Consider the following 27,264-nt stretch of genomic DNA (forward strand, 5'->3'; position numbering starts at 1 on the left):
AAGCTTGCCCAAGTGGCCTTGCCTGGTTAGGCACATCGCCCTGAGGCGCGCCCGACTGGTTGGGGCGGAAGAGTTAAAGCAGCAGCCCCTCGCCCTGTCTTGCGCCCGGCCAGGCGCTAGAGATGAACACTTGATGAAAAAGGCGGGCACGACCGGGTGAGCTGGCGCTTGACCGGGCGCGTGTGTTGGAGCGTATTTTCGACGTTTTTTTTTACTTAGCTTTTAATTAGGATTTTTTATGTTTTGTATAAATACATTTTAGTTGCTTTTAATAGAATTACCTCTCTTTCATTAATTTAATCTTCTATTAAGCTTAAACTTCTCTCTTACTTTTCTCTCTACAACTCTTGGTTTAATTCAATTCATTATTTTCCGTTAACTTTGGTAACAATTTCTTTCCTTTTTATTTCAATAATTTATTTGCTTTTGTTCATCATGTTTTGCTTAATTGTTTTGATTAGTTTAGATTTAATTACGTGTGAGTAGATTGTTTTCTAGGGTTGTGGGATCCATAAATAATATGAAGGGGTAATTTATTATTGTTGATTGTCAATGCTTGATCAATTTCCTATTGATTGATTTAATGCCATGCAATTAGATTATGCCCGGTTTAATTGTATGAGTTTAGCAATATTGATTTGAGATTCGACAGATGAGAATTGACGTTTAGGCTTAGTTTCAATAGACAGATTAATTTATAAATGGTTAAGTCAAGATTCGACAGATGCGATTTAATACTGGAAGATTAATTCTGTGATTGTAATACGTAGCGAAAGCCCTTTATGATCTGATTAATTGATGCATTGATGATTGATTATTGTGTTTTATGTTGGAATATTAATTATTAGTGAACCTATATTCTAGGGTTTTATTAATTGATTTCTCCCTACTTTCATCTTCCTTAGTTTAATTTATAATATCTATAAGTTAGATTATATTAATTAATTAGGAATAGGAAGACTTGTTTCCCTGTGGTTTGACCGTACTTTCTCATCTACTTTAGTTAGAGGACTTAGAATTATTTTTGATTAGGTAATACGCATTGGCGGATCTATGTGGCCACCAAGGGGAGCACTTGCATCCCCTTTATTTTTGCATTAGAATTATGAAATTTAAGGTGTGTTAAAAAAAATCTATTTCATATTGTAGTATTTTCTCTCCCATTCGTCTAAAAAGTTGATTTCCTAAAAGATAAATCATACATTATTTCTCCATATAAAATTGCAAATAATATATTATTTTCGGATTTAAAATATTGCAATGTTAGCGCTTTCCCATTCTAATTCTATATGGTTTATATGTAAGGAAAAATAATCACTTGGAGTTATTGTTACTGTTACATACTCGTAATTAAAGTTTTTTTTTAAAGGTTAAAATTGTGTATTGAAAAAATGAAAAGAGTGATTACTACCCGTGTTACCCGTGTTGCAATGTTGAAAAATTGAAAAGAGTGATTGCAATATTGAAACATTATTAATACAACGTTTTCAATTTTTTGGGTTATATAAGTTTAAAAAATTTAGGACCCATTTTCAAATTTCTGGATCTGCCACTGGTAATACGACTATATCCTGTCAGTTATAATCTCTCATTGGCTCATGATATATTACTCGTAAGTGTATGCTTGCAAGACATTAAATTTTCAACCACTAGAAGCACACATTAAATTTTCGTCGGGAGGTGTAAAAAAGGCTAAGAGTAAGGGCAAAGCATTAGTTTCTGATAGTGCATTTTTAAGCATTGTGAGCAGATAAAGGCGTCAACTGAAGTTAGAGAAAGAGAGACAAATCTACGACAACAAAATTTGGAACTTGATAGGGAAAATGAAAAGAGAAAGAAAAAACAAGTTAGATTACAAAAGAGGAAGATGAATTTTGATTTTCAACAATCTCTATCAGGAAAGGCAACACCACTAACTCGAAGAGGTGTACAAGCTGAGGAAGAGTTACTTCAACAAGGGTCATGTAGGTTTATATGTATTGTGATCGTATTTAAAGCTATCAAGTTGTATTTTAGTGGTATGTTAAGTTCAATATGTATTTTAGTAGCGTGTTAAGTAAAATTTGTTTTTTTTTGGTAATGTGCTAAGTTTGTATTTAAGTTTGTTTTAGTAGTGTGTTAAGTAGAATTTGTATTAAGAATTACGTACTTCAACAAGTCACATACCAGTTTTATCTTATTCCATAAGCTGTATAATATATAAGTTTGAAAATTTAATTTACTTATTCTACTAAGCAAATGGACTGTCATAATTATTAGCTTGTTTTATTACGCATTGAAGAATAAAGAGTACGCCATATCCGAGTGAGATTTCATACGTGAAAAAATAGTCATGTCCCATTTCATTTACTTGTCTTATTTTGCATTGAGTAATTCATAACAGACCCTAACTAAGAAAAAGAAGACGATTAAATATTTTTTTTTTCAACCAAATAACTCATTCATTTTCAAATTCTCGTAATTTTTCTCCACCTCCAAATTTTTTTGTGCAACCAAAAATGCCATAAGTACTAACTCCACTCAATCGTCTCCACTCTCAACGCTAAGTACGGGTCCCTTTCCGAAGAAAATTCCATAAAAACCGATCTTTAAAAATTGTCGTTTAACTCAACCCATCACTTTCTACGCCATTTTTACAAGCAACCAACTCTCCAGTCAATTTAGACTGCTTTATTATTCATCACTACGCACTACTTCTGCTCATATTCCCTCTTTCTCTCTCTAAAACTCCAAATTCTTCACCTCTCAAGCTCTAACAATGGCGGAGGAGAGAGAAACTCAAACTCCTCTTCTCCATAACTCACCTTCTTCCTCAGCTCCAGAAATTCAAAGATACATTGAAGATGAAATTCTTCCTTATTTACCTTCTGAACTTCCAGAATCAGAAAATCATGTTGTCTTATCATCATCTCCATCAGTTCCTCTGAAGAATCAACGACTGTTTTCCCTTGATGTCTTTCGCGGTCTTACCATTGCTGTATGTTTTCTCCGGTTTTTTTTTCGTTTTGTTTACAATTTGAAATTATTTGGTGAGGATTTTTTTTTATTTTTTTATTTATTTTTTTTGTTGCTAATGTTGAATTCTTGTGTTAGGTTTGGATTTTGTGAGTTTGAATTTGATGAGATGAAAATTTGAATTGAATTTAGTATGTTATTCAGTGGATTGTTGTGATGATTGTTTTTTGTTGATCAATTTTTGCTACTCTGTATAATAGAAGACAAACAGATAGATATGAAGTTGAAATATGGAGTAATATTTGTGTATATTAGGGTGTTCTTTGTTTATGGTCCAAGGAAGAAAGACTGAAAGAGTGAGCGCTATGTTATATTGAGAGGTGTCCGGAATTTACTTGTAAAATTCTAAACCTTCAAGTTCACTATTAAAATGTGTAAGCTAGAACTACTCTAGTTATTACGACGCGTTTCTTTGTTGCTTAGCCAAGTCTTTGGGACTTGATTTGTAGTATGTTGTCACTTGATTGTATGGCTCGTGAGTCGTGAATATGTTATTGTGAAAGGCTGTGAATTCAATCTAGACTTCATTCAATTGGCAAGTGATTTGAGGACCGTTTATAGGTAAAAAAGGATCTTCGTTTTTCTAATGCAGTGTATGATAAAGGCGCGAGTGCAACAAGGGTCATGTGCCTAGGTGAGGTGATCTAAGCAGCAGGACTTAATTTTCAGCTAAAATTTACTTTAGTAAGTGCTCCTCACTTCACCGAGGCTTAGAAATTTCCCTATCGCCTCTCATGGTGCCTTGTGCTAAGTTGTGATGGAAAAACTAAGTAGAGGAGAAATGTAGTGAAGAATATGTTATTACTAGAACATGATTTCATTGTAACGTTGATGCATATAGCCTCTTTGGTCCATGTACTATGAGACCTTACATGGATATGTGATAAATTCTAATAATGTATGTATCACACCTTGATTACATATGCATATCATGTTATGTATTCATTAAGGGTTGACGCTATCATGTCTTCATGTGAAGTGCTAGATAGGTGCCTAAACTGTGACATTGTAGAAGCAAAAGTTTGGCCAATTGCTAAACATGAATTGAAAGTTTATGTTCTTGTTTAGATGGAATTATAGTACGAAGTATTTGATATGCATTGAATTCCGCTGCTAGTATTTTCATTGTTGTTAGTGGCTTAGCTCGTGAAAATCATTTTATAGAATAGCTAAGTTTTTATTTCGTAATATTTACTTCTTCTCTCCACATTTCATTGTTTTCTGTTTACAGCTTATGATTTTGGTTGATGATGCTGGAGGAGCTTTTCCATCCATAAACCATTCTCCTTGGTTTGGAGTGACAATAGCAGATTTTGTGATGCCTTTTTTCCTCTTCATTGTTGGTGTTTCCATTGGTCTGGTATATAAGGTATAAATTTGATCATGTGTGACTAATTATTGTGTGCACAATTCTCTTTGTATCAGTTAGCAATTGTGAACAGTTAATTCATTTTCTTTTTCTCTAGCCTTAATTTACTTAGCTATCAATTACAAGATCTCTTTAAATTGCTAGTTATGAATTCGGGATGTACCTTTGTCTAAAAGCCTGTCCAACGTACCTCATTTTTGTAAGACCACCGCAAAAGGCAATTCAGAATTCAGGATTAGCCTTAGTCTTATATTGATTTCCAAGACTAAAACTGCGTTTTTAAAACAACATTTATGGTTCAGCAGCAGATTTGGTGAATGGATTACGTTGAACTTGTGAAAGTGCATTTATTTTACAATATGCTGTCCAGCTCTTATTCATATTGTTGGCATCCTCAGGAAGAGTAGCCTTAGTCAAATATTGACCTTCAATAAGACCAAAACAGCATTGTTTTTTGAACAAATCTAATGGCACAGGAGCAGTTTCGGTGAATGCTCCACATTGATAGGATGACATAATGTTTCGGATAGTTTGGACCAATATTCCATTGTTTTGAGTCTTTGGTATCATTTCACTATGTTTTTCTTTCTTTTGCAAAAATCTTTATTTTCTCTTAGTGCTATACCTCAGGTCTGTTTTTTTTGTTTGCATTGTCTATAACATGTTTCTTGGAAGATATGGGTGATAAGTGATTAGTTGAAAGTGGTTAATAAAATTCTTCGGTCAAATTAATTCTCTTAATGCATTGCAGAAGATTATTGTAGATTGTATAATGTGCGTGCTGTATATTTGTATTGAATGATGGCCTTATGTAACTCAATCTATCTCAATTTCAGAAAGTTGACAATAAGTCTACAGCTACAAAGAAAGTTATTATCCGGGTAATCAAGCTCTTCCTTTTGGGTATCTTCTTGCAAGGTGTGTGCTTAGGTGGACAATTCTAATCAAGAATTTCACTTCTGTATTCACAAGTTTTGCTTTTATAAGTTCTTTACGCATATTATTGTTCCTTCAAGCTCTGAGTTCAAGGAATGCCATTGGCCTTTACTTTGACACATATAACTGTTGAATGTATTGTCTACAGTACTTCATGAGCATATTGTGTGGCCTTAGTATTCTTGGCTCGTGAGAAGTAATAAAGACTCTGACTACATTATCTTGGTGATTGTAAGTGTAGGTGGATTTTTTCATGGAAGGAAAACACTGACTTATGGTGTTGATGTGGAGAAAATACGTTGGCTAGGTGTACTGCAGGTAGATTAATGGATTTATTAACGTTCAGTAATGTGCTTTAAAATTTGCGTAGTGTATCTATCATCTATAGTAAGAGACTAAGAGAAAAATATTCTCCTAAAAGATTTAGCCTGAGACCTGAATCTTCATGCAGTCATGAATATGTTGGTGCATATTCAAGGAAATTAAGGACTTTAAGTAACATCTAAACAAGTTGCTTTTCATCTGTGGATTAGAAAATCTGATTGCTTATGTGACTTTATCTTTCAAGTTTATGTCATTTCATTATGATTTGGAATTCAACAACTGAAAGTCATTTTTCTTTATATACTTTGGATTCTTCTTCAAATATTTTTGAATATAAGCCTTTTCAATTACAGAGGATATCAATTGGATATCTATTGGCTTCAGTTTCTGAAATTTGGCTCGTCAAGGGTTTGGTGGTGGACACACCTTTTGCATTTATGCGAAAATACTGCATCCAATGGTGAGGTTGGTTTATTCTACTGGCATTTGCAGCAACAGACATTTATGCTTTTATAATTTAAATTAGTTTGCTTATTGGAAAGAGTTTGAAGCTCATCATTGTTTATTCGCTTCAAGGCATCATCAGGTTGGGCTGAGTTTTACTTTAGGTAAATTAGGTGGTTCATTGGGTAAGAGTCCACATGTTTCAAGTGAAGCAAATGTGAACCACTATCAAAAGGTTCAGAAACTCAGAGCAACAAATATTTGTTTTATGACCTTGAGCACACTAGCCTATATAGATATGCTACATCATCTGTTTTATGTTTATTGAGAGTTGTCTCAACACTAAAATAACAATTTCCCTCCTAATTCTAGTAAAATAGTGGTGTATTAGATATATTGGTGAGGGTTTTCAAATGTATTGATTGAACTTAAACTTATTGCGCTTCATTCTTGAAATAAAAATCAGTTGTATAGGAATCCTTGCATTATTATTATTTTTTTTTTTGACAAACCTTGCATGATGTTTAATGGAAAGAAAAAGGTGTACACAAGAGTTAATACTATCCTTTATGAGATAAATTTTAAAATCAGAAAGAATGAACTCATAATTAAGGATTCAGGAAATCAGGAAGCAATTAAGAGTTGGCCAAAATGCATTCAACATTTAGGGGCTAGTGTAAAACATTTTCAGTCATTAATCCGTTTACTACCCAAATTCACTGTATCAGATTTTATCTTTAGATTCTTATTTGAGGGAAAAGCATAGGCTGCCCAGCGATTTCAAAAATTGGCACGTTTTGCACACGCTAATCCTCTTGCAATGTTGATGAAGTGGCAACAGTATGTGTTGCTGTTCATGAGTCAACGTCATGCTTATTCTGGTTGAATTATAGCTTTTTATTTTTTCAAAGATATTCTTTATGAGCTAAACTCTCTTGACTGTTGCTGAAAATTTCATGTACTAAGTGCTTGATGATTTTATGTGTAGGATGGTAACTGTGCTATTGTGCATTATTTATATTTGCTTGCTGTATGGCCTTAAAGTTCCAAGCTGGGAGTATGAGCTTCACGGAGCAAATTCAGCACTGTTGCCTTCAAACCTTCAGACTGTAAGTTTAAGTCTTTATTCTTGATCATTCTTCCCCTTTGATGTTTAATATTGCCAAACTGTGATCATTTTTTGTAATTGAATTTCCATCTTTAAAGAGTATGGATTGTGATCGATACCAATAAATGGAATATAAAGAAGTGTTGATGGATCAATTAGAAAGTCAAATGTCGTAGAATAGATAATAAGAAGAAAAAAAAAGGCACTTGAGGATTTTGTAACTTGGTATGCACCTTTGAACTATTAAAAAAATGCATGCAAATTGCTATGCATAGAACTTTAAAATTCTACTGTATTTATTGTATCTTGGAAGTTTGAACGCAGAAAAAAGCAATTTAATTCTTCAATGATGAAGACTATTTTGCACTTGATAATATCTCATACAAAAAATGATCTTGTCTGTTTTGCCTTACCACTTAAATTAAAACCTACACCTTTTTCTTGCTTGTTATTTATATGTGTGTGATAATTAGTCTCATCTCTCATGTACTTGAAAAATTCTATAAACCCACATATTAGGAATGTGAAGCAAAGTTGATGCAATGAGGTTAGCATATGCTTATAAAGAAGTGCCACACAGCCTCACGGGAAAGGCTCAACAACAGAATTTAGCAGTATGGGATATTCAATATTGGGCTACTATAGTGCCAGTTTAATCCTGTGTTTGTTATTATAACTTTGATTTATCTTACAGATTAAGGCCCTGTTCTTTTGGACTTATTTTCAATTCAGTTCGGCTCAACTAAGTTCAGTTCAATCAGCTCAATAGAACAAGGCCTAAGTGTATAATGCCGAAATAATTCGTGTTTTGTCCGGTGAACAAAGCTATTTTATTTAAGCTGATCAGTCTACCCAAAGGCCCAAAAGTAATAGAGCATGATGTGTACCATCTTTGAATGTGCAATTAGCCTACTATACCTACATAACAACCAGACATGGAATACTTGTCCACTCTAATAATTGGGTGCTAAAGGTTCTGATCAGCAAAGTTATTCTTGCTTTACTTGAGGAATCACTTCTGAATGTATTTATAATCCATGTAAATTTTGTATTTATTGTATCATTCTCACTTTATATATGATTGAAAATTTGTTGGCGGTCTGAATATCCTGTATTGCATGTTGAAATATCTTGATCACTGAGTCCATTAGTACGCTTCCATCCACTTAGCTCGGCTTGACAGAATAAGAATTTGCTGTAGTTATCATTTGTAGGAAGTTCAAAAAGTTTTGATTATGCATGCTTTTCATGTCTTTAAACAATGCATAACATCTCAAACTTGCAAAATAGGTTCAATGTGAAGTAAGGGGTAGTCTTGACCCGCCTTGCAATTCTGTTGGCTTCATTGACAGACTTTTGCTTGGTGAAAACCATCTGTACCAGCGTCCTGTATACCGAAGAGCAAAGGTATTTTCTCTTGTACTAATATTTTCTTCTGTTTTTGATTTCCTCTATGGGTAATTAAATGATAAATAATTGCTGTTACAGGAATGTAGTGTAAATTCTCCAGACTATGGACCTTTGCCAGCCAATTCACCTGGATGGTGCCTTGCTCCTTTTGATCCAGAAGGCATATTAAGGTATCTACCCCACACTTCCCTCCTTCGCCCCAAGAAAAATATTCCTCGTAACAACTATTGCAAGGAAATATAATGAAAGAATTTTTTATTTATTTTTATTTCTGTGTTAATTAGTTGCTATCATATTCTGAAAGAATAGAGGACAAGATAGAAACACTCATAAGTCTGCCGATCACAGCCAACTATGAGCTTCAATTTTGTATGCAAAGATTTTTCTGCTTCCATTCCTCTTATCTAGGAGGACATTGCACAAGGCATACAGAAAACATCTTTATTAGGAACCCCATCGGAAAACTCATCTCTGGAGCTTCCATCATTGAAGTGTACTGCAAAAGGCTAACTCAGTAGCCCTTCCCTCACATCTCTATTTCAACTTCACTCTGTGGCCAAAGAACAGTGCTATATTTTCTTAAATCCCCCACCCCCCTGTAAAAATTTAGCAGCTTCTCTACTTTTCTATCTTCTCTTTGCCCATCTTTCTCACCTTTTTTTTTCTTCTACTCTCTGTTGTTGCGTAAGTATTAAGTTCTGTTATATGCTGTATAAGTCAGCCGGAAAGAAGCAAAACCTTCTTGAAATTCCATTTTCTGTTGGTACTCTCTTTTGATGCATTCAGTGTGGCTCACTGGCGCAATATTTTTAGCTTTGCCTGATGCATTTACAGTACTTCTTGCAAGTATACATCACTTGGTAAACATTATGGATATGCTGAGCCATTTGAGGGACTCTTCTTGCGACACTCACATAAGTCACATGAGTGCTTACTCTGTTGATCCTTATAGATATTATTTGCAGCTTATTAGAGTTAGTATTTCCTCGATTTCTGATGCTGACTTTTCTTCTTATCAACGAGGTCCAGCTCATTAATGGCTGCTGTTACATGTTTTGTGGGATTGCACTTTGGACAAATAATTGCACACTTCAAGGTTTAATACTTCTCACATTTAAATTTAGGGAGAAGAAGATGATAGCCAATTTTGTTCATGTTATATCTCATGTTTTATGTTTTATTGCTATAGGATCACTGGCAGAGGATATTCTTGTGGTCTGTATCTGCTTTCTCTCTTTTAATCTCAGGGTATGTTTTGCTGATTTTAGGTATGTTTTCCTTTGTATCTACATTATGTATAAACTCAACAATCAGAATGCTATGGTCATTCACCTTACCCCCTATGTCTGCTCCTATGCTGTTCATCAACAATTTATCCCAGACTAACAAATTACTTTTTGAGATGAGCACAATGTTCTACACATACATAATAATTATATATAGTAATGTGGACCATAGATGGGCACAGTTTGAGAAGAGTGACCATAGCATTCCCTTAATGTAAATTACTTTGGAACCTGTAATGTGCTATTTTTTCCAGGGATGCCGCTCTCTAAACCACTTTACACATTAAGCTATATGTGTATCACAGCTGGTGCTTCAGGCGTCATCTTCACCATCATCTTTTACCTAGTAAGTTATTTTTCCCACATTACAGTTCCCACATGTCAACCGTCTTATGTTACTCACAGGAATCCTTAATGAAAAGTGTGCTATTGTATATTTTTTGGTTTAGTTTTTGTCATGAACCAAAAATGGATAAAATTACGTGTTCTCTACCTCTCTCCTTTACCTCCTTTCCCTTTTTTCCCTCCTTTTTCCATTTTACACAATTTTTAAGCTTAGAATATTTATAAGATTGACAGAGTGGAACAAATGGAAACAGATGTGTTAAAATTTCTTTCTATCTAGAACTTTTTATTTGTTTGATTTAAGGTCTGCTATATAAGTTTGTTATAGATATTTCCCATGCCTACCGTTCAGGTTGATGTCAAACATTTTAAGAAGCCTGTCATACTACTGCAATGGATGGGGATGAATGCTCTTCTGATTTATGCTCTTGCTGCTTGTGAGATTTTTTCAATTGCCTTGCAAGGATTCTATTGGGGTTCACCTGAAAATAACTTGGTAACTTACCTTCGTTTTCTATTTATGTTCATAATTATACTATGCATTCAATGGTACCCCAAAATTAATATGTTAATGGGCCATAATGGCCCTGAAATAGTTTTTACAGACTGGGGGCAAGTATGAATACAGAGTACATATTTACCTGAGCACTTTCATTGGGATTTTATACCCGTTAGGAGTGGTATCTTTTACAAGAAATCAAGAATATAGAAACATCACAAGATGTCCTTTAGACAGTGCTCAGGATTTATCTTCTACATTTTCTTATTGACAAGAATATAGAATACATTATCAGCTGGAACAAAAAAACGAGGAAACAGAATATACCAATTTCTTTAACTGCCCCAATTAAATGAGGATGTTCAACTAAAGACATAGGGATATCATTCCAACCACAAACACCACAAAATTTCCATAAAAGCATCGTGCCATAAGGCCCATAACAGCTTCTGTCTCTTATCTTTACTAAATAGTAAATACCCTCAACAAACTTGTACTACATTCTTCAACATTTAAGGGCAAGCCTGTTAATCCTGATGCAAACCAAACAGTCACTTCCTAAGGCAACTTGCCATTTCATAGCAAAGGGATTCATATGAACAAGACTCACTCACTAGTATACTGATACAACAAACATACCTTTAGTGAAATAACCAGACTAGCCCTTACCTACCCTAGGAGCATGTCATTAGTATTTATCCTACCCCATGCCAACATCCACACAAAGCCCTGATTTGTAAAGGGATTTTCTCCTTCCAAGTCAAGTTTTCCAACAGAGAAATTTTCATACAACAATCTCCAAGTATCCGCTGTCCACACCTTTGAGACCTCTACTGCAGTCAATTAAAGGCTCAGAACCTCAAGCGGAATTGCAGAAAGTTCCTATTAACAATATTTCTTGTGGACGGTGGCCTATGAAAATGTAGATCCCTAGAATTTTTCTAGATAATAACCAGACACGGGCATTGTGTAGAGAAGACAAACAACATAATCAAGGAAATCACACAACTTTGCTCTTCTCTGATCCTCTCCAAACATCTTCCCTAAAAACGAATTTGATAACTGATGACCTACCCCTATCTTGTGTTCTTTAATCCTCTCTAAAGGGGAGAATGAAGTGAAAACCTGTTATATAAATTTCTAGGGACGGCCATTTGTCACTTTAGTAGCACACTCAATCTTACTTGCAACACTCACCAGTAATTCGAATAGGGAGAGATAGTACTAAGGGTTACTAAATAAACATGTTTAAGTCAACGTTATCCTTACTCCAAAAGAAAATTAGACCTCTCAATAAAATGTTGCCTTCTCTGAGAAAAACCTGAAAGTGGTGTGTTGTGCAGGTTGACGGGACAGAATCATTTTTTCAAGATGTATTAAACTCAAAGAATTGGGGGACCCTAGCCTTTGTCTTGCTTGAGATTCTTTTTTGGGGCCTGGTTGCTGGTTTACTTCATATGAAGCGCATATATGTGAAACTCTAGCATCCAATATGGCAATTTACTAGCACAGTTTATATGTTCACTCAAAATACCACAGAATATCAAACCGAGAAAATGAAGGTATCACGTAACTGCCACCCTCCTCCCTGTATATAATTCTTGTTTCAGACAACTGTAAATAGAATCCTTATAACGTACATAGTGTTTGCTTGGAACAAGCAAAATCTACTTCAATAGACCCCATAGGTGATGATTTGTGTGTTGTATTAATTTAAAAGGAATGTGCAGTGCATGTCCAACTGAACTACATGCACGTGTGTGGTTGACAGCGCTAGAGGATGTGATGCATTTATGATGTGCTGGAGTGTCATCTTTTTTGTAAAAGGCTGTTGAGAATGAACCATAATTGGGCTGAATGCTTATGCTGCTAGTTATTGTCCTCACATTCTGTATGCTTTAGCCTACATAGAGCATAAGTACTTTAGGTTGAGAGTGGACACAATTAAAATCTAGCTCGCCGAGCTAAAAGAATTCATGCTTACTTTGCCTAGTGATTAACTCGATGTGTGACAACTTCCAATTAGATATTCTTTCAGTTTTCATACTTTTTGCTAGTCTGGATTTTAGATTTCAGGTAAAGAGACTGGTTTGGGTTGGGTCTAAGTTTATATTGATTTTGGCATGCCCATAATTAAAATGATAGGTGATTAATGTACTAAAAAAAGAATCGTTGCCTCTTACTTTCACATCATCTTTCGCGGAAAATTTTCAATATTTTCTTTTGTCCCATTTAGGTGATGAAATTATCATTAATATTTTCAACTTATATGAACAAAAACTGCAATGTTAGTATCGAGTATCATGTACAGTTTATCTGTGTATTTGCAAACTCTTTGCATATAACTCTGATCTCCCTATAACCTAAAGTTGTATACTACGGTACATAATTTGTATGGGATCTTTTATATGTATGCAAAAATTACAGGAATCTTGTGATTTTCTTGTTTTCTCCTGTATATTCTTCCTACCAATCAAATATTGGAAATGATGGATTTCACAGGAGAAATTAGAACTCTACCAAATCGTTAGCTTTCCAATATCTTGGTTTCTGAGAAATTAGAACTCTACCAATAAAAACTCAACAAAGTTAACAAAAAGAAGCCATATTCTTCGCTAAGAATAGGGCAAATGATGATACTACCAGCCTTTCCGTAAGGAGAATAGGCTCTCTAACATCCCTCAAAATTTCGAGTTTACAATGCCTTCATCTCCTCTTCGTTGAATGAAGCTAAACTCGCACTAGAATTTGCCTCAATGTTGTACTGCTTGGTCAATGACCCATCATCTGAGCCATGCCTAGACCCATGTCTTGAACCTTTATCTTTCGGCTTCAAACTAGACTTGAGTGAGCTGTCAACGTCTTTGGATTTCTTTCGTCGAGATTTCTTGGGTATGTTAGGAAGGCTTTGAGCGCTGGAGGATTCACCAACTCGGGGGCTAGTGGTTTCCTTTTGTTTTTGGCGTCTCCTGGAGGATCTGGTCTTGTGATTTGGACTCCCTATTGGAGAGTCTATTGATCCTATGTTGTCCATTGATGGTTGCCGTCTTGATGACTTTGGCAAACCTGGCATGTCTCTCGCTGGAGATTCCTTTACAGAACTTCTCTTGGGAGATGATTCTGTAAAAAGTTAAATCAAACCATGCAGCCAAATACACGGTTGAGTAAAAATGGGAAACAATACCACACTATTGTGAGGAATAAGACATCAATAGGACATAACCTCAATAGAACATAACCCTCTACGGGTTTTTTGTACGTCAATCCTAGACCTTGTAAACTCAACTAGTACCCGATGATCCATTCCAAGCTCCAATAGTTTTTTTTTGAAAAATTATTTTTTAGAGAGCCACAAGGACGGGGTGAGATCGATTCTAAAATCTCCTAGAATCAGGAGGGAAGCTCCAACCATTTGAGCTATCCCTTACTCTCAAGTAATAAGTTAATTTTGTACGAATTCTACCGAAGTATAATTCAACTTTATAAACAAATTATTGTTATGATAAACTTATAAATGACTCGAACCTTGTTTTGAGAAAATAAAAAAAAAAAACCGACTTAACCCAAATGTGACATACTATGAAACGAATTATTCATCGCCTAAAAAATGGTTAAGTAAGAATGGTTGGTACCTTGTGAAACCGGCCGGTTTTCTGCTTCAACTCCATTTTGCAATGGATCTGCTGGATTTCCTGCTCCCTGGGCTTTAAATTCATTCATCTAACAACCAAATACATCAATGGCTTAGTTTAAAAGAAAATAAATAAACTTTACTCTTAGAATTAAATTTCTTAGTGATGAAATTATACGTAGTAAAGAAAATTAGGGTTAAACCTAAAACATACCCAACTTGGTGAGTTAATAGATGGACCATCCCATCCAATATGAGCTACATGTTTTACATCTGTGGGAAAACCTATTTGCATCTCCTTGTCATCCTCTTCTTCCTCTAATTAATCAAATCAATGCATAAGATCAGATCTTGTTAATCGTCGTAATTTAGATCCTAAAATGATCATAAAATCAACCATTTTAAGTTATTTCTTAGAGGTGAGATGTTGGACATACCAAATATCTGGGAAATGTATCTGAGGCCCTTCAATAGGCCCTTCATTTTTATGCTCATAACCTAGAAAAATGCTACTTTATTTGTGTAAAATCTATTTTTCTTTCTAATCTTCCGTGTCCATTGCCCTCATAATATAGCCAACTGGAAAAATAAGGAGTAAATCAAAGAGAAATTATAAATTTGATGTAATGAAACAGTTAGAAGAAGATATTATAAATTTGATAATTTTTTTGTAGGTTAGCAAAGAGAAATTTATTTAGTTTATAGATATGTCTTTTTTTTTTTTTTTTTCTTTTTCCTATCTTTTGCCAATACTAGATAGAATATCGTACAAAAATAAAATAAAAATGGTTTAGAAAAAGAAAGAAAGGGAAATTAACGGAAGCAAAGCTTTGTATATAGGAAGGCTAAGCTTTCGCTAATTACATGGACAAATGCTAATGTACCCTTGCTAATAAACCTTAATGGAAGGAAGCCATTCGATCATCGAAAATTTAGCATTTTGTCAAGGAAGAAAGGAAGCAAATGCAAGTTCTTTCATCATCTATTATTAGTATGTTTTTAATAAGTCAGTGGCTCTATGCATGTTAAAATTAATCCTTCGCTTTTAACTAAATATACATTAATATCCTAGGATTTAGCAGATTAATAGTTAACAGAAATTAGGACTACCTTATATTGGTCAATTCTAATAGCATTATCTTAGGTGATTCTATTGTTCGCTTGGCAAACTAAGAGAAATAATTTATGGTACTATTACGTAATTTTTAATTTTTTTACTTCCTACATGCAATAATATTAATGTTGGAGAAGGATTTCATAATGTTTTAACTATGGAAAATTGTTGTAAAATTTGATCTATTGAATAAGGTTACAATAACAATATATCTTAGTGTTATGCACATAAACGCTAATTTAGCTGGTAAAGTTTTGAGGGTGGTACTGGTAATAATCGGGATCATTTTGCCCAAAGACGGTCAAACAAACTACAAACAGTTATCTTTTGTTAACTGTTAAGACAAAGAGTCAGTTGTGCTACCTCAACAAGTCTAGAGAACTTGAAAAGGTCTGTTAAAATACACCTCAAAAACCCAGCTTAGAAAAGCTGAAGTTACGCACATAAGTAATGATGACCCCTGGAGCGCACATTTAGCAATGAGAAAAGAGCCTAGCTTAAAAGCCAGTGTAGCTAACAAATCGATATTAGGAACCCTAGTCCTTTGTGTGAATGTGTAGAGCCCTAGTTTAGTGGCTGCACGTATGTTTACATACTGATCGAGTATTAAAAATCAATTTTAGGCTTAAACCATCAGCTTATACCTTTGTTTGAGTTAGTTTTTTTAGAAGTCCAGTTATCTATGCGGTCTTAGTATCGGCCGATAATGACAGTTACCAACTTACCATATCAAATCTAATTAATATAGAATTAAGAATCAGCTTAACAAAAACATGGATTCAAATCTCATCCAACCCTTCTTTCAAGTGAAATACTTAGTAATGTTTAGCACTGGATACAAAGAGGTCCATCATGTAAGCTTTTCAAGTAAAATTGCCGGACTTGATTAAGTTTTAGGAAATTTTACTAACAACTACCAATTAAATGACCACTTTTGAGAACAACTACGATTAATTTATTTATTATTTTTTTTTTGAAAAAACTACCACAAAAACACAAAAAGTTGAGTAGCACCACATTTATTGTTTCTGGCAAGAATCTCCGTTTTTGAGGCATATTTTATAAAATCTCCCTCTACATTAACCCTTAATTGGATTATACACTTCAATTGCTCCAAATCCCCATTCAAATATTTTTTTTTTTACCATAAACCCTAATTTTAAGATTTAATTTAGAAATTAAATCAACTATCATGCGAAATTAAAGATAATTGACTTATAATTGTGTTCTACTACAGAAATATCTTGTTTTCTATACCACAATTGATTGAAATTTTATAAATTAGGCTCTCTCAACCAGAAAATTCTTACCGAAAAATTAAACATGATAATGCTGCTCAAAGTTTTTGTAATTTTGTGGTAGTTTTTTAAAAAGAAAATTTCAAATAGTAGTTTCTCAAAAGTGGTCATTTAAATGGTAGTTGTTGGCAAAATTTCCTAAGTTTTATTTAGTTTTTGATTAGGAATGGCTTTCATATTATGTCAAATTACAAAATTTGTCATCTATGCATCAAATTAAAGCAAGGCGAATATATTAGCGTATAGAAGAACAAAGATGAGAACGTAGTAAGAGGAGGAATATATGTGTACATAAGTATGAATTGATAAAGAATTCAAATCCTCTGTTCCACAATCTAAACATCATAATATCATATCATTTGAGTGTGAATTTCTTTTATTGGTTGAACTTTATACTAACAACATATGTTTTTCAACGCTATCATGTTTTTGTCACATGGTATATATCTTACAAAAATGTATCCTTCATTAGAAATGTAGAATTTGAGAAACAAATTCTTGTTCAAAAAGGGAGGAATCATGTACATGATGGTATGGTTGAGCAACTAATTAATAATAGTTACTCTTCGTTAATTCTTTTGTTACATAATGATACAAAGGCTACTCAACTCTAGCAGTAGAGCTTAAGCTTGCTAGAGAAATGTTCAAAAACGTTGAGCAATTAAGTCTGCTAAACTATCAAATGCGAGCGCTTGTTTGTATAACGTATGAACACTTAGCTTCATGGAGCTTTAATATCATCAACTCCAAAACTAGCCTGTTACAAGAGTAAGACAATCATAAGCAATTACAGGAACTTTTATAAGTTCGTTTATATATTTTTCATGCATCTTACCAAGATTTTGTGATTTTCTTCAAGTACTGAAGCAAAAGTTCTACATAATTTCTCAATCTCAGCATTAATTTCGACACTCCCACCTATTGAACACATAAACTTCTTTCTGTCTGGAGCAAGCTTAATGAGAACCTGCAAAAATCAATATAAGAAATTTGATTAATTCAAAATTCCTTTGTGCAAAAGTATTTAATATTGTATGAGTAGGAAAAAAAAATAATAATTTCGCAAGCTGAATTAAAAGTCTTCCAAATTAATATAATGTACTATATGTATACCTTAAAGGTTGAGATAGCCATCCAACCATGCCATTTCTTTAGTGTTCTCTTATAGGAATCTGTACAAGCTTGTGTCATGGACCATTCCGGATGCTCTAATAGGTTGCGAAAAAATTGTACCATAAAATCCATCGCCCTACAAATGTCAAAAAAAAAGAAATAATTGTACTTAACTAGATAGATACTAACTATTAAGTTAAATGGTTGAAAAAATTATATTATCGACAAATAACTCAATAACCTAACTATATATATCCATGAAAATGAACTTCCAAATTAGCAATTAGTATTACCTGTTCAACCAAACAAGTGCATGAGTGCAACTTGATGAACTCCTTGCTATCTTAGAATCAACCTCCTCTTTTGTCATAGTACACAAGTTACTGTATTTTGAAGGATTAGAGGCATACTTCAATTCCAATTTCTGCAAAAAAGAAGTAAGAAATGTGACTACTAAAATTTTGGAAAAAAAAAAAAAAATAACAACAGCAATATAGATATATGTACAACTAAAACTTTATGTGATCAAAGGTAGCCAAATTTGAAGCTATGCATACATCAAATTAAACTAACAATTTTGTACACACACACACAAAAGACATCAAGTGTCTTACCGTGACATTACATGCAACATCGGCCTTTATACAAGACATTTGTGAGCCAAATTTGTCTGTAACAAGATAAAATAGAGTGAGACTACAACCATTATGTCGCATTTGAGATTATTATTATTATTAAAAACTTGCAATAATTGTGTGTAAATTAAAGAAGATTCGATCTTAAGTCACAAACTAAACTAGCTAGCAAGCATCGACTATGTACAAGAGATCGAGTAAATAAGATAGTTAATTGGCATACCTATAAGGGGTAGTAACAATCTGCACAAATCCAAAAAGGGCTTAGTAAGAATAATTCCCTCTTCGGACCTAATAAGTTTTACTCCTTCAACTGCTCGAGTAAACACATTTCCTTCCATTATTCTTGCTTGCACCTCAATTCATTAACATGTAATTATAAAGAATAGCAATTCTAGATTATTTGCAAGATGTTGAGGAAGGAGTGACTACAACCATACATCAATAGTCTGCATGCATGCACCACAAAATCCACATATTAATTAGAGAAAAATATAAGAAACTAAATATTGCATAATTTTTTTGCATGAATAAAGTTTTATCACAAAATGCTAATTGTTAAGCAAGATGTCAAATTTAGTCACTAAATTAAGTATTATAATAACCTTTAATGCATAAAGAACAATAAATTATTTTTTATACAAGCCAAACTATATGATGAAAATATGAATGGACGTATTTACCAATTTATTATTCTAAGAGATGAACCTATGTTGTACATATATCATATCATATTATCATGAAAACATTCATAAAATTTAAGCAATTCCACAAACTACATTAGTAAAGAAGAAAAGTTTGCATTTCCCATAAACATTAATAAAATTGAGACGCAAAAACAATATATATGCACCCAATGCAATCTTCTTGTGTTAAAAAAGACACAAAAGATAGATTGATGAGGATATTCATGATTCTATAGCGCGAAACAGAAATATGCAAAAAATATTAAGTCATCGTACAAGTGATTCAAATCATTGTTATAGCATAAATTGATCAAAAAAGAATAAAATGTGAGCAAAATGAAAAGAAAAGGATCAAGCATTACCAGGACGATGAAAATTGTTAGGATAATGGGAGAAAGAGAGGGGTAGTTGTTCAAGGTTGAAATGCAACCAAAGAAGAAGAAAAGGAGAGATAATCGGTTACCTTATATTAATTTAAGGGTTTTTATTTTTTTTTTGGGTGTCTAAATACTTTTTTTTTTTTTTTTGAAGAATAATCTAAATACTTATTATTTTTTTATTTATATTTTAAGGGAAGCATTTATGTGGCAAAGAGATCAAATAATCAGCCGCCTCCCTCTTCTCTCTTTTCTTTTTTCTCTCTTCTCTCTCCTCTCTCCTCTCTTTAGGGTTTTAATTTTCTTGGCCGTTTAGGTCGGAAATAGTCTAATTTCTTCGGAAATTAGACTATTTTCAACCCTTTTCTTCAATTTAATTTGCTTTTTTGTTATTTGATTTGTTTTGCTTTGTTTTGTTCTCTCCGTTTGTGAGAGTTTGTCCCAATTTTTATGGGTTTTTCCCAATTTTTTGGGATTTTGATTCTCATCTATGGATGAGAATTTTATCTTTAGGGTTTTAATAATAATTGAGAAGGTGATTTGGATTCATATGGGTTTAGGGTTCGTCATTAACTCTACGATCAAAACATCAGCGCAGATTGCGAAGGTCTCTATTTGGAAAGATGCAAAGACATCGAAAAACACTACTCGCGTCAAGTTTGAAGCGGTGGAGTGTGAGCTATGCCCGATATGCAAAATAGTTATGATTTTGAATGTAAAAGTTATGTTATTTTCTCTAGATCTGTGGTTTACAAATCTTTATTATTGTTGTAGATGTCGTATGGCTATTTATTAATGATAATATTCTTCTTCTTGTAAAAAAAAAGAGATCAAATAATCAATGTCGTATTAGAGTTGATGTAGTAATTTATACTTGTCCTAAATAATCCCCGAGCAAATGCCCAGAATTTAAATTTGATTATAATGAAGAAATGTATTTTATGTATTTCAAAAAAGAAAAAGAAATGTATTTTATGATTAGGAAAATTTGTCCAAAAATACTTATATGTTCGTTTGTTGTGGAGAAGGGTCTTATATGTTCAAAGTGGTGAAAAAAATAATTCTTATAATTAAGTCATTTTTGTTGTGAGGAGAGACCTTTGACATCGGAATATGGCCAGTGACTTTGCTTTTCCGCCATTGATCATCATGTGAAATGCATGTGATGTTTAGGAAAAAAAATGTCTTTTTTTTCTTTTTTTCATGATATTTTGAGGAAAAAGAAGGAATTTTGAGAGAAAATTTAATTTGGAGATAGAAAGAGGTAGAGAGAGTGAAAACGTGGGAGAAAAAGGAATGGAAGGGCCTTTTAAAACATCACATGCCACAGTGTGATGATCAACATCAAAAAAGTTTAGTCAACGGCTATATTTCGGCGTCAAGGTCCCTCCTCATCACAACAAAAGTGACTTATAATTACCTTTTTCACCACTCTAAATATATAAGGTCCTTCTTCGCAAATAAGTGGACATATAAGTACCCGCCTTTCTGACAAATCTTTCTTTAACTACTTAAAATTGCATTACTTGCTTTGGAAGTATAAACCTTTTTTTTTAAAATTCAACATCTTTTGGACATGCTTTTTAGGAGTTTATTAGTGTAGGCAAACGAGCAATTTTATCCAAATTATTTTCACACCGAGAATAGAGAACGTTTTAATTTGGTACTCCAGGTATACATTATTTTGATTAAGTTGTACGTTTACACTTATTTCTATCTCAAAATGAGTGTCATGAATGTTATATGAAGGGTGTTAGTAGAAGTAGAAACTAGTGATAATGTGGAATAGGAGGGTAATTAAGAACCTCCTTTTAAAATATTCTCTACTAATCCACTATTGATGCTCTAAATCCCAACAATTTTCTTTCTCCCTCCAATAGAAAAGGTAACAAATGGCAATGTCTTTTTGTATCGTTATAAATTGACCATAAAATAACTCAAAAGATATGCTAATCATTACAAAAACTCTACATTCAGTCATTCACACTTGGTGTGTAAGAGCATTTTACACACTACCAATAAATTAATGATAACTCGGCTGGTCCCACACAAAACAAGAGAGAAGGGAAAATAATGGGAGGAAAAACTGAGCGGTAGTTTTTCTGGGCTATTGGCGGTATTATGTTGTTCTAAGGCGGGAATATTGTGATAGAGCGCCAAAGTGAATTTGGGTCTCACTTAATTTCATCATCGTTGGCTTTAAATGGGAAGTTAGGAACTTAGCATGCAATCCTTTATTGATGCCATTGACATAGTTAGCAACTTAGCATTCAAATAATTTTATACAGAGAATTCAACAACTATACTAACGTAAGTATAATATCAATTCTCCCCCACTTCTGCAATCTAATTTCGTTGTTAATATTTGAAGATTCAAAACTTTTCCCTATTGATTGTTGATTTCCCCTTCATTATGATGGGTAATATTTCCATTCTCGTTGTAATTTCAGACGGTTATTACGACTTTATGTTTAAATGTCTAATTAGGTTATTTAAATTTGCAGTCGAGCTCGTCATTCTTTCGGGATTGTGGTAGAATGTTTGTCTTTCAATTCCAACTTGTGATGATTGTTTCAGGAGTTCGTTGACAGTTTAAGAATTTCTTAGGATTTCACATCCCCTGCTATAATAAGTCACTTAAATATATTATATAACATTTTTAAATTTACAGAATTACTTTGTTTATGTTTGTGTCATTAATAATTTTCTAGTATCAAAATGTTAATTATGTAATTGTATTGAGGTATTGTTTCAGTAAATGGAGAGCGAAGCCCAATCATCTGGTGTAGCTATGAACATTGATCACAATGTGTTGGATGAGATGAACCAAGTCGGTCAGAATGACGACATTATAATTCCTGATCTTAATGAAGAGCCAGAGGAAAATGTTAGTTCGTCATCTAAAGGTGACCATGTTCCTGTTAACCAAACTAATAGCAATGTAGACGATGACAATAACCGTGTTGCTGCCATAGCCCTAGCTGTTGGGATGTTGTTTCAATCAGGTGAAGAATTTGCCCAATGCTGCCATAAGTACGCTTATGAGAAAGGATTTGAATTTTATGTTAGAACAGATACATTGATGAAGGGGTACAAAGTAGTAGATGTCAATCTTAGAGGTGTTGGGAAAAAGGAGCCAAAGTACCATATGATGTCCCGTATTAGAATGGATTGTAAGCTTAGTGTCAAAGATAGGAGCAAAAATGTAGAGCACATACGCAAAAAAAAAAAAAAAAAAAAAAAAAAAAAAAAAAAAAAAAAGAAATCTTGTACATAATGTAAGGTATATGTTGATGGAAGAATGTCAGGGGGATGGTTTGTAATCACACAATGTGTGTTGGACAATCATCCTCTTTTGTCGGATTGTACAAGGCGCATGGTGAACTATAGAGGTATAGAAGACGATAGCTATGAGAGAATGGCTCTAAACGATGCTGCTGGGATCTCTTTGGGTAAGAGCTATAATTCGTTCGTTATTGAGAAAGGAGGACCTTCGAAATTGTCATTCACCAAGCAAGATATGATAAATGTAGTGCACGTGCAACGCCGCCTTATCTTATTTCAAGGGGATGCACTTGCCGTAGAACAACACTTTACAAAGATGACCGAAGAAGATCCTAATTTTTATAGTGATATTCAACAAGATCAAGAAGGAAAACTTCTAAATGGTTTTTGGTATGATGCTAGGGGTCGTGCAATGTATCGAGATTTTGGTGATATTGTGTCATTTGATACAACCTTCTTATGCAGGTATAATAACGTTGCATAAGCACATTATGTTTGTTTTACAGAATCATTTATTTGTAACATGAATCATTTATCTATTAAAGGTTTCACATGTATATTCTCAAAAAATGAATTTTGTAGGTACAAAATGCCATTTGCTCCATTTGTAGGCTGCAATCATTATGGGTCTACTATACATTTTGGAGCTGCCTTAATCACTCATGAGGATTTCGAGTCGTTCGAATGGGTATTTAGACACTTTCTTGAATGTATGTGCCAACCTCCTAAAGGAATATTGACTGAACAGTGTAAAGCTATAGGGAAGGCAGGGGAAATTGTGTTTCTTGATGTGTCGCACAGGCTATGTTTATTTCACATTAAGCAAAACGCAGCAAGGAATTTGGGGAAGTTACCTAGATGGAAGGAGATAGAGGCAAATTTGAATCATGTTGTGCACGATAATTTTTGCATAGAACAGTTTGAGGATGCATGGAAGGTTATGGTTACAAAGAACAAGTTGCAAAAGAACACTTGGTTAAGTGACGCATATGCTAATAGGCATCGGTGGGCTCCTGGCTATTGGCGTAGGCTTTTTTGGGCTGGCATGTCATCAACGCAACATAGTGAAAGCACGAACCGTGGTGTAAAAGTGTACGTGTGTTTGAATACTGGGTTGATGCAATTCATGAATCAATTTAATGCGTATTGTGGTGGCTTAGTGGAAAGGGAAAAGGACCTAAATTACAAAACAAAGCGTAATCCATTTTTCTATGACAACATTGTACTAGCCGAGGTGGTGTTTAGCAAGGCTTACACAAATGATAAGTTTTTGGAGGTGAGGGACGAGGTGATAGGGCTAATGCACACCAATATAGTTAAAACAGGCAACATAGGATCAATGATTTTGTATGATGCAGACGAGAAGATCCCCAAACCAGTATGGAAAGCAACAAGGCGGACGTTTAAGGTTTCCGTTGATAAAGAAAAAGGCGAATTTAGTTGCAGCTGCAAGCTTTTTGAGTTTAGGGGTATCTTGTGCCGGCACATTATCCAGGTGATTCATACTAAAGATATCGAGTGCATCACAGAGAAGTACATTTTGAATCGATGGAGGAAGGAACGACCCTAAGGATTTAGTTAACATAGCTCAGAAAGATGAAATTCAAAGGAGGCACAAATACCTTTCAACGTTAGCAATGCACAATGATGAGACACTCTCAATGTATTATGAAGCAACTAACAAAGTTCGTACTGCTCTTGAAGATGTTGTTGGTATTCGTAGGACTGATGAAGTAGATGTTTTTGATTGGAGTCACCCCTCCATGAATAGAGTTTTTGGCCGGCGTAGGTTAAGGCCCAAAGAGAATAATCAAAGGCATGTTGAACGTGTGGCTAAGCCTATGGGTGAAGGTCAAATTAAGAATCTGGTTGCCAACGAGGCACTGGAAGGGCTCCTGCGAAGAGAAATAAACATCCATCAGAAAAACAGACTCGTAAAAAGAAGAAGAAAAGCGTAAATCTCATTTTGTGTTAACTTTTTTTTTTTACCAAAAAAATAACAATTATTTCCAGTTTGTTTGTTGTAACAATGACTTTGAGTAAATTGCTTTAACCCAATTTTTTAAAATTGTGTATCGTTTTAGGTTGATGATGACGATGAAGAAATTGGATCAGAAGAGCTTGATGGTGGCAATCTCAATGGGAATCGTTATAATTGATTTTCAAAACACGAGTGAAGAGGATGAGGATGAAGAAGACAAAAGGCATGAGGAAAGAATATTGGTGTTGGTAAGCAGACTAATAACGTGGTGAACCAGTAATAGATTCATGTAAATGTTTTTGGATAATCTCCTGGCACCCAATATTGATTGTAATTTTTTTTTATTTTTTTTGTTTTTATTTTTTTTTTGTTTAAACAAAAGTGAATAGGGAAAATACTATAAGCAGATTCTTGGACTGACAATTGACGCACTCTTGGAAGGTCCAACACCAGACGTTGAAACATTTAAGTTTGTCAAGTGTGAGGACGTACCAACGGTAACATCAGTCCATGACACGGGCATGCTTTGTATCCTGCACCTATACAGTCAAACTTAATCTGCTTTCTCATGGCTTCGTGTAAGTATTTTTTTTCAACAAAATGTTTAGGTTTCGTATTATTAACAACAATATTGACATCGAAATGGTCCTCTTATTTGCAGATGTATGAAAAAAATGATGTCCAGTTTAAAAAATTCATGATGTGGAGGATGTTAATGGCAACGTGCAAGGAAGTCAGGAACAACCTAGATGGTCTACTTATGTAGATTTCGGCATATTTGAAGTATGAACATTTTATTTTCTATGATTCAAGTCAAATCGAACTGGGTAATTGCTATAAGCAAAAACTTTTCTTTTTTTTTTTTGCAGTTTTTTTTTAACAATGGAGTAGTCTAAACTTTTTAACATGTCCTCCTTTGTCCTTTATTAAACAGCCTCACTATGAATTTTCACAAATCATATTATTTTATTTGGAGTCATATTTTTATTTGTAGAATCATATTATAAAACAGCAATGTCTAAAATCGCATTTTTATTGAAATTAAAATTAGATGTTAAAAATCTTTAAATTACCACTTGGTTGCATAAGCTATACACAATGAAATGCAGAAAATTAAAATTATACACATCCACCTATCAATAGTTGTTTTATCCATGACCTTGATTTGCAAATCCATTTTTGCCTTTTTACTATTGAAAAATTTGAGAACCAATGAGTCGGAATAACTCTTCAACTCAAATATTTTTTCCCGTAATAGGTTGTTTTCTACCTTTAACTTGTCTACCTCGCACTTCAACAACATGCATTGTTCTTTTAGTTGGGTCACTGCACTCCTTAAATTATTAGATTCAACCTCGCTTGCTTCATCTTCCCAGCAAAAATAGCCACAGTCATCATCCTATGCATGGAAATAAATTCAAGTTTATGCGAATACAAAATAACTAAATTATTTTAAAAAACATTTGGGATGTAACCTCACCTTCCAATATGAGCAGCGGTAAAATTTCCGTCCGGCGTTAAATGTTTTTTTTGCAAACTAGTTTCTTGGCTGGTAGATTGTGCTTGCATGAATGCAAGCTGGAGTCATCGAGGTGGTAAGAAGAAGTGAATGATTCATTATTGGAGGAAGTTTCTTCTACCAAAGTCATCTTAACATTCAATTTTTATATGTATGTGTTTGAAGCTTCGTCTCAAAGCACTTAATATGTGAATGTCATTGAATTGTAGCAAAGAATTCATTTATAGACAAGCCTGTTGACCATTGATGATTCAAATATAACAAGTGACCATTGGAAAAAATATTATTTTATTCCCATGATACATCAAATCAAATTGATGTTTAAAGTATCATTTATAGTTTGTTATACCGTTTACAGTATACATACAACTAATACAATACATTAGTGTACACGGTTTTGATATAACTTATACAACAACATAGACTACAACTTTAAGGGTATACTATTGTGAAAGTTCACCTACACATAATTAAAGAAATTTGCCGTAATCAACATTGTGGTGTGTAATTCCAATAATTCATTGGGTATGGCATTCCATAAACAACACCTTCAACGCCCTATGAAATCAAAGGTGTATGGTTAATAATTTGTTACCTGACAAAATGAAGCTAATTAACAACTTTATTTGGTAATATAACTAGGTTGCAATAATCTTGTAAATACCTTTGATTTTCCATAGTGACCTTGGTGACTGTGGTCAGATTTTATTGTCTTATCAACACTGTCTTGTGTCCATTCACAGATCCTGCATCCATTAACTTTCCAGTCTACGATACTTGCATGCCTTATCCGGTCTAGGTAAATAATCTGCAACATATAACAAAAGTAAATCATCTGTTGTATCTATATTGAAGCATAAATTGTACAACATATCTTTCTTTATTAAGG

At 33.7% G+C, this 27,264-nt stretch overlaps 4 protein-coding genes across 6 annotated transcripts; 2 read left to right on the forward strand and 2 right to left on the reverse strand.

Annotated features, from left to right (window-relative positions):
* Window positions 1–2,544: 2,544 nt before the first annotated feature.
* LOC110727971 (heparan-alpha-glucosaminide N-acetyltransferase-like) lies at window positions 2,545–12,736 on the forward strand. Of its 3 annotated transcripts, XM_021907563.1 has the most exons (14): window positions 2,885–2,977; window positions 3,608–3,699; window positions 4,247–4,384; window positions 5,221–5,302; window positions 5,562–5,638; window positions 5,998–6,104; window positions 7,077–7,197; window positions 8,487–8,603; window positions 8,685–8,776; window positions 9,630–9,702; window positions 9,796–9,874; window positions 10,147–10,238; window positions 10,590–10,733; window positions 12,080–12,736. In XM_021907563.1, the coding sequence occupies exons 3-14, from the start codon at window positions 4,250–4,252 to the stop codon at window positions 12,218–12,220; spliced, it is 1,260 nt and encodes a 419-aa protein (XP_021763255.1). In that variant the 5' UTR covers window positions 2,885–2,977; window positions 3,608–3,699; window positions 4,247–4,249; the 3' UTR covers window positions 12,221–12,736. The 3 variants fall into 3 exon arrangements, with proteins under 3 accessions (XP_021763253.1, XP_021763254.1, XP_021763255.1); XM_021907561.1 differs by lacking the exon at window positions 3,608–3,699 and having other exon boundaries at window positions 2,545–2,977; XM_021907562.1 differs by lacking the exon at window positions 3,608–3,699 and having other exon boundaries at window positions 2,549–2,977; window positions 9,636–9,702.
* A 131-nt stretch (window positions 12,737–12,867) lies between these two features.
* LOC110727668 (CRIB domain-containing protein RIC10-like) lies at window positions 12,868–15,310 on the reverse strand. Its single transcript, XM_021907248.1, has 4 exons — window positions 14,805–15,310; window positions 14,582–14,685; window positions 14,340–14,456; window positions 12,868–13,863 (listed from the first exon to the last, which is right to left on the reverse strand). Exons 1-4 carry the CDS (start codon window positions 14,860–14,862, stop codon window positions 13,432–13,434), a joined length of 711 nt encoding a protein of 236 aa, XP_021762940.1. The 5' UTR covers window positions 14,863–15,310; the 3' UTR covers window positions 12,868–13,431.
* A 1,789-nt stretch (window positions 15,311–17,099) lies between these two features.
* LOC110727771 (glycolipid transfer protein 1-like) lies at window positions 17,100–18,954 on the reverse strand. Its single transcript, XM_021907348.1, has 5 exons — window positions 18,751–18,954; window positions 18,507–18,562; window positions 18,186–18,316; window positions 17,893–18,028; window positions 17,100–17,746 (listed from the first exon to the last, which is right to left on the reverse strand). The coding sequence occupies exons 1-5, from the start codon at window positions 18,866–18,868 to the stop codon at window positions 17,591–17,593; spliced, it is 597 nt and encodes a 198-aa protein (XP_021763040.1). The 5' UTR covers window positions 18,869–18,954; the 3' UTR covers window positions 17,100–17,590.
* A 3,394-nt stretch (window positions 18,955–22,348) lies between these two features.
* Window positions 22,349–24,445, forward strand: LOC110727669 (protein FAR1-RELATED SEQUENCE 5-like). The gene is made up of 3 exons (XM_021907249.1): window positions 22,349–22,763; window positions 22,899–23,340; window positions 23,458–24,445. The coding sequence occupies exons 1-3, from the start codon at window positions 22,349–22,351 to the stop codon at window positions 24,443–24,445; spliced, it is 1,845 nt and encodes a 614-aa protein (XP_021762941.1).
* The last annotated feature ends 2,819 nt before the right edge of the window (window positions 24,446–27,264 follow it).

This window comes from Chenopodium quinoa, unplaced genomic scaffold, assembly GCF_001683475.1.
Source record: "Chenopodium quinoa cultivar QQ74 unplaced genomic scaffold, ASM168347v1, whole genome shotgun sequence".
Taxonomy (NCBI): Eukaryota; Viridiplantae; Streptophyta; class Magnoliopsida; order Caryophyllales; family Amaranthaceae; genus Chenopodium; species Chenopodium quinoa.

What these genes read in the sequence shown, in the direction of transcription:
- LOC110727771 (XM_021907348.1), bottom strand. Translation starts at nt 18,868, where the DNA reads ATGGAAGGAAATGTGTTTACTCGAGCAGTTGAAGGAGTAAAACTTATT. An exon ending in ATGTTGCATGTAATGTCACG is followed by an intron (nt 18,317 to 18,506) that starts GTAAGACACTTG and finishes TCTTTTTTGCAG; the next exon opens with AAATTGGAATTGAAGTATGC. An exon ending in GCACTTGTTTGGTTGAACAG is followed by an intron (nt 18,029 to 18,185) that starts GTAATACTAATT and finishes TGACATTTGTAG; the next exon opens with GGCGATGGATTTTATGGTAC.
- LOC110727971 (XM_021907561.1), top strand. Translation starts at nt 2,759, where the DNA reads ATGGCGGAGGAGAGAGAAACTCAAACTCCTCTTCTCCATAACTCACCT. An exon ending in GTATGTTTTGCTGATTTTAG is followed by an intron (nt 9,875 to 10,146) that starts GTATGTTTTCCT and finishes TATTTTTTCCAG; the next exon opens with GGATGCCGCTCTCTAAACCA. An exon ending in TCACCATCATCTTTTACCTA is followed by an intron (nt 10,239 to 10,589) that starts GTAAGTTATTTT and finishes CCTACCGTTCAG; the next exon opens with GTTGATGTCAAACATTTTAA.
- LOC110727668 (XM_021907248.1), bottom strand. Translation starts at nt 14,862, where the DNA reads ATGAGCATAAAAATGAAGGGCCTATTGAAGGGCCTCAGATACATTTCC. An exon ending in ATACATTTCCCAGATATTTG is followed by an intron (nt 14,686 to 14,804) that starts GTATGTCCAACA and finishes TTGATTAATTAG; the next exon opens with AGGAAGAAGAGGATGACAAG. An exon ending in ATTCTTACTTAACCATTTTT is followed by an intron (nt 13,864 to 14,339) that starts TAGGCGATGAAT and finishes TTGATTTAACTT; the next exon opens with TTTACAGAATCATCTCCCAA.
- LOC110727669 (XM_021907249.1), top strand. Translation starts at nt 22,349, where the DNA reads ATGGAGAGCGAAGCCCAATCATCTGGTGTAGCTATGAACATTGATCAC. An exon ending in GTCCCGTATTAGAATGGATT is followed by an intron (nt 22,764 to 22,898) that starts GTAAGCTTAGTG and finishes GAAGAATGTCAG; the next exon opens with GGGGATGGTTTGTAATCACA. An exon ending in GATACAACCTTCTTATGCAG is followed by an intron (nt 23,341 to 23,457) that starts GTATAATAACGT and finishes TGAATTTTGTAG; the next exon opens with GTACAAAATGCCATTTGCTC.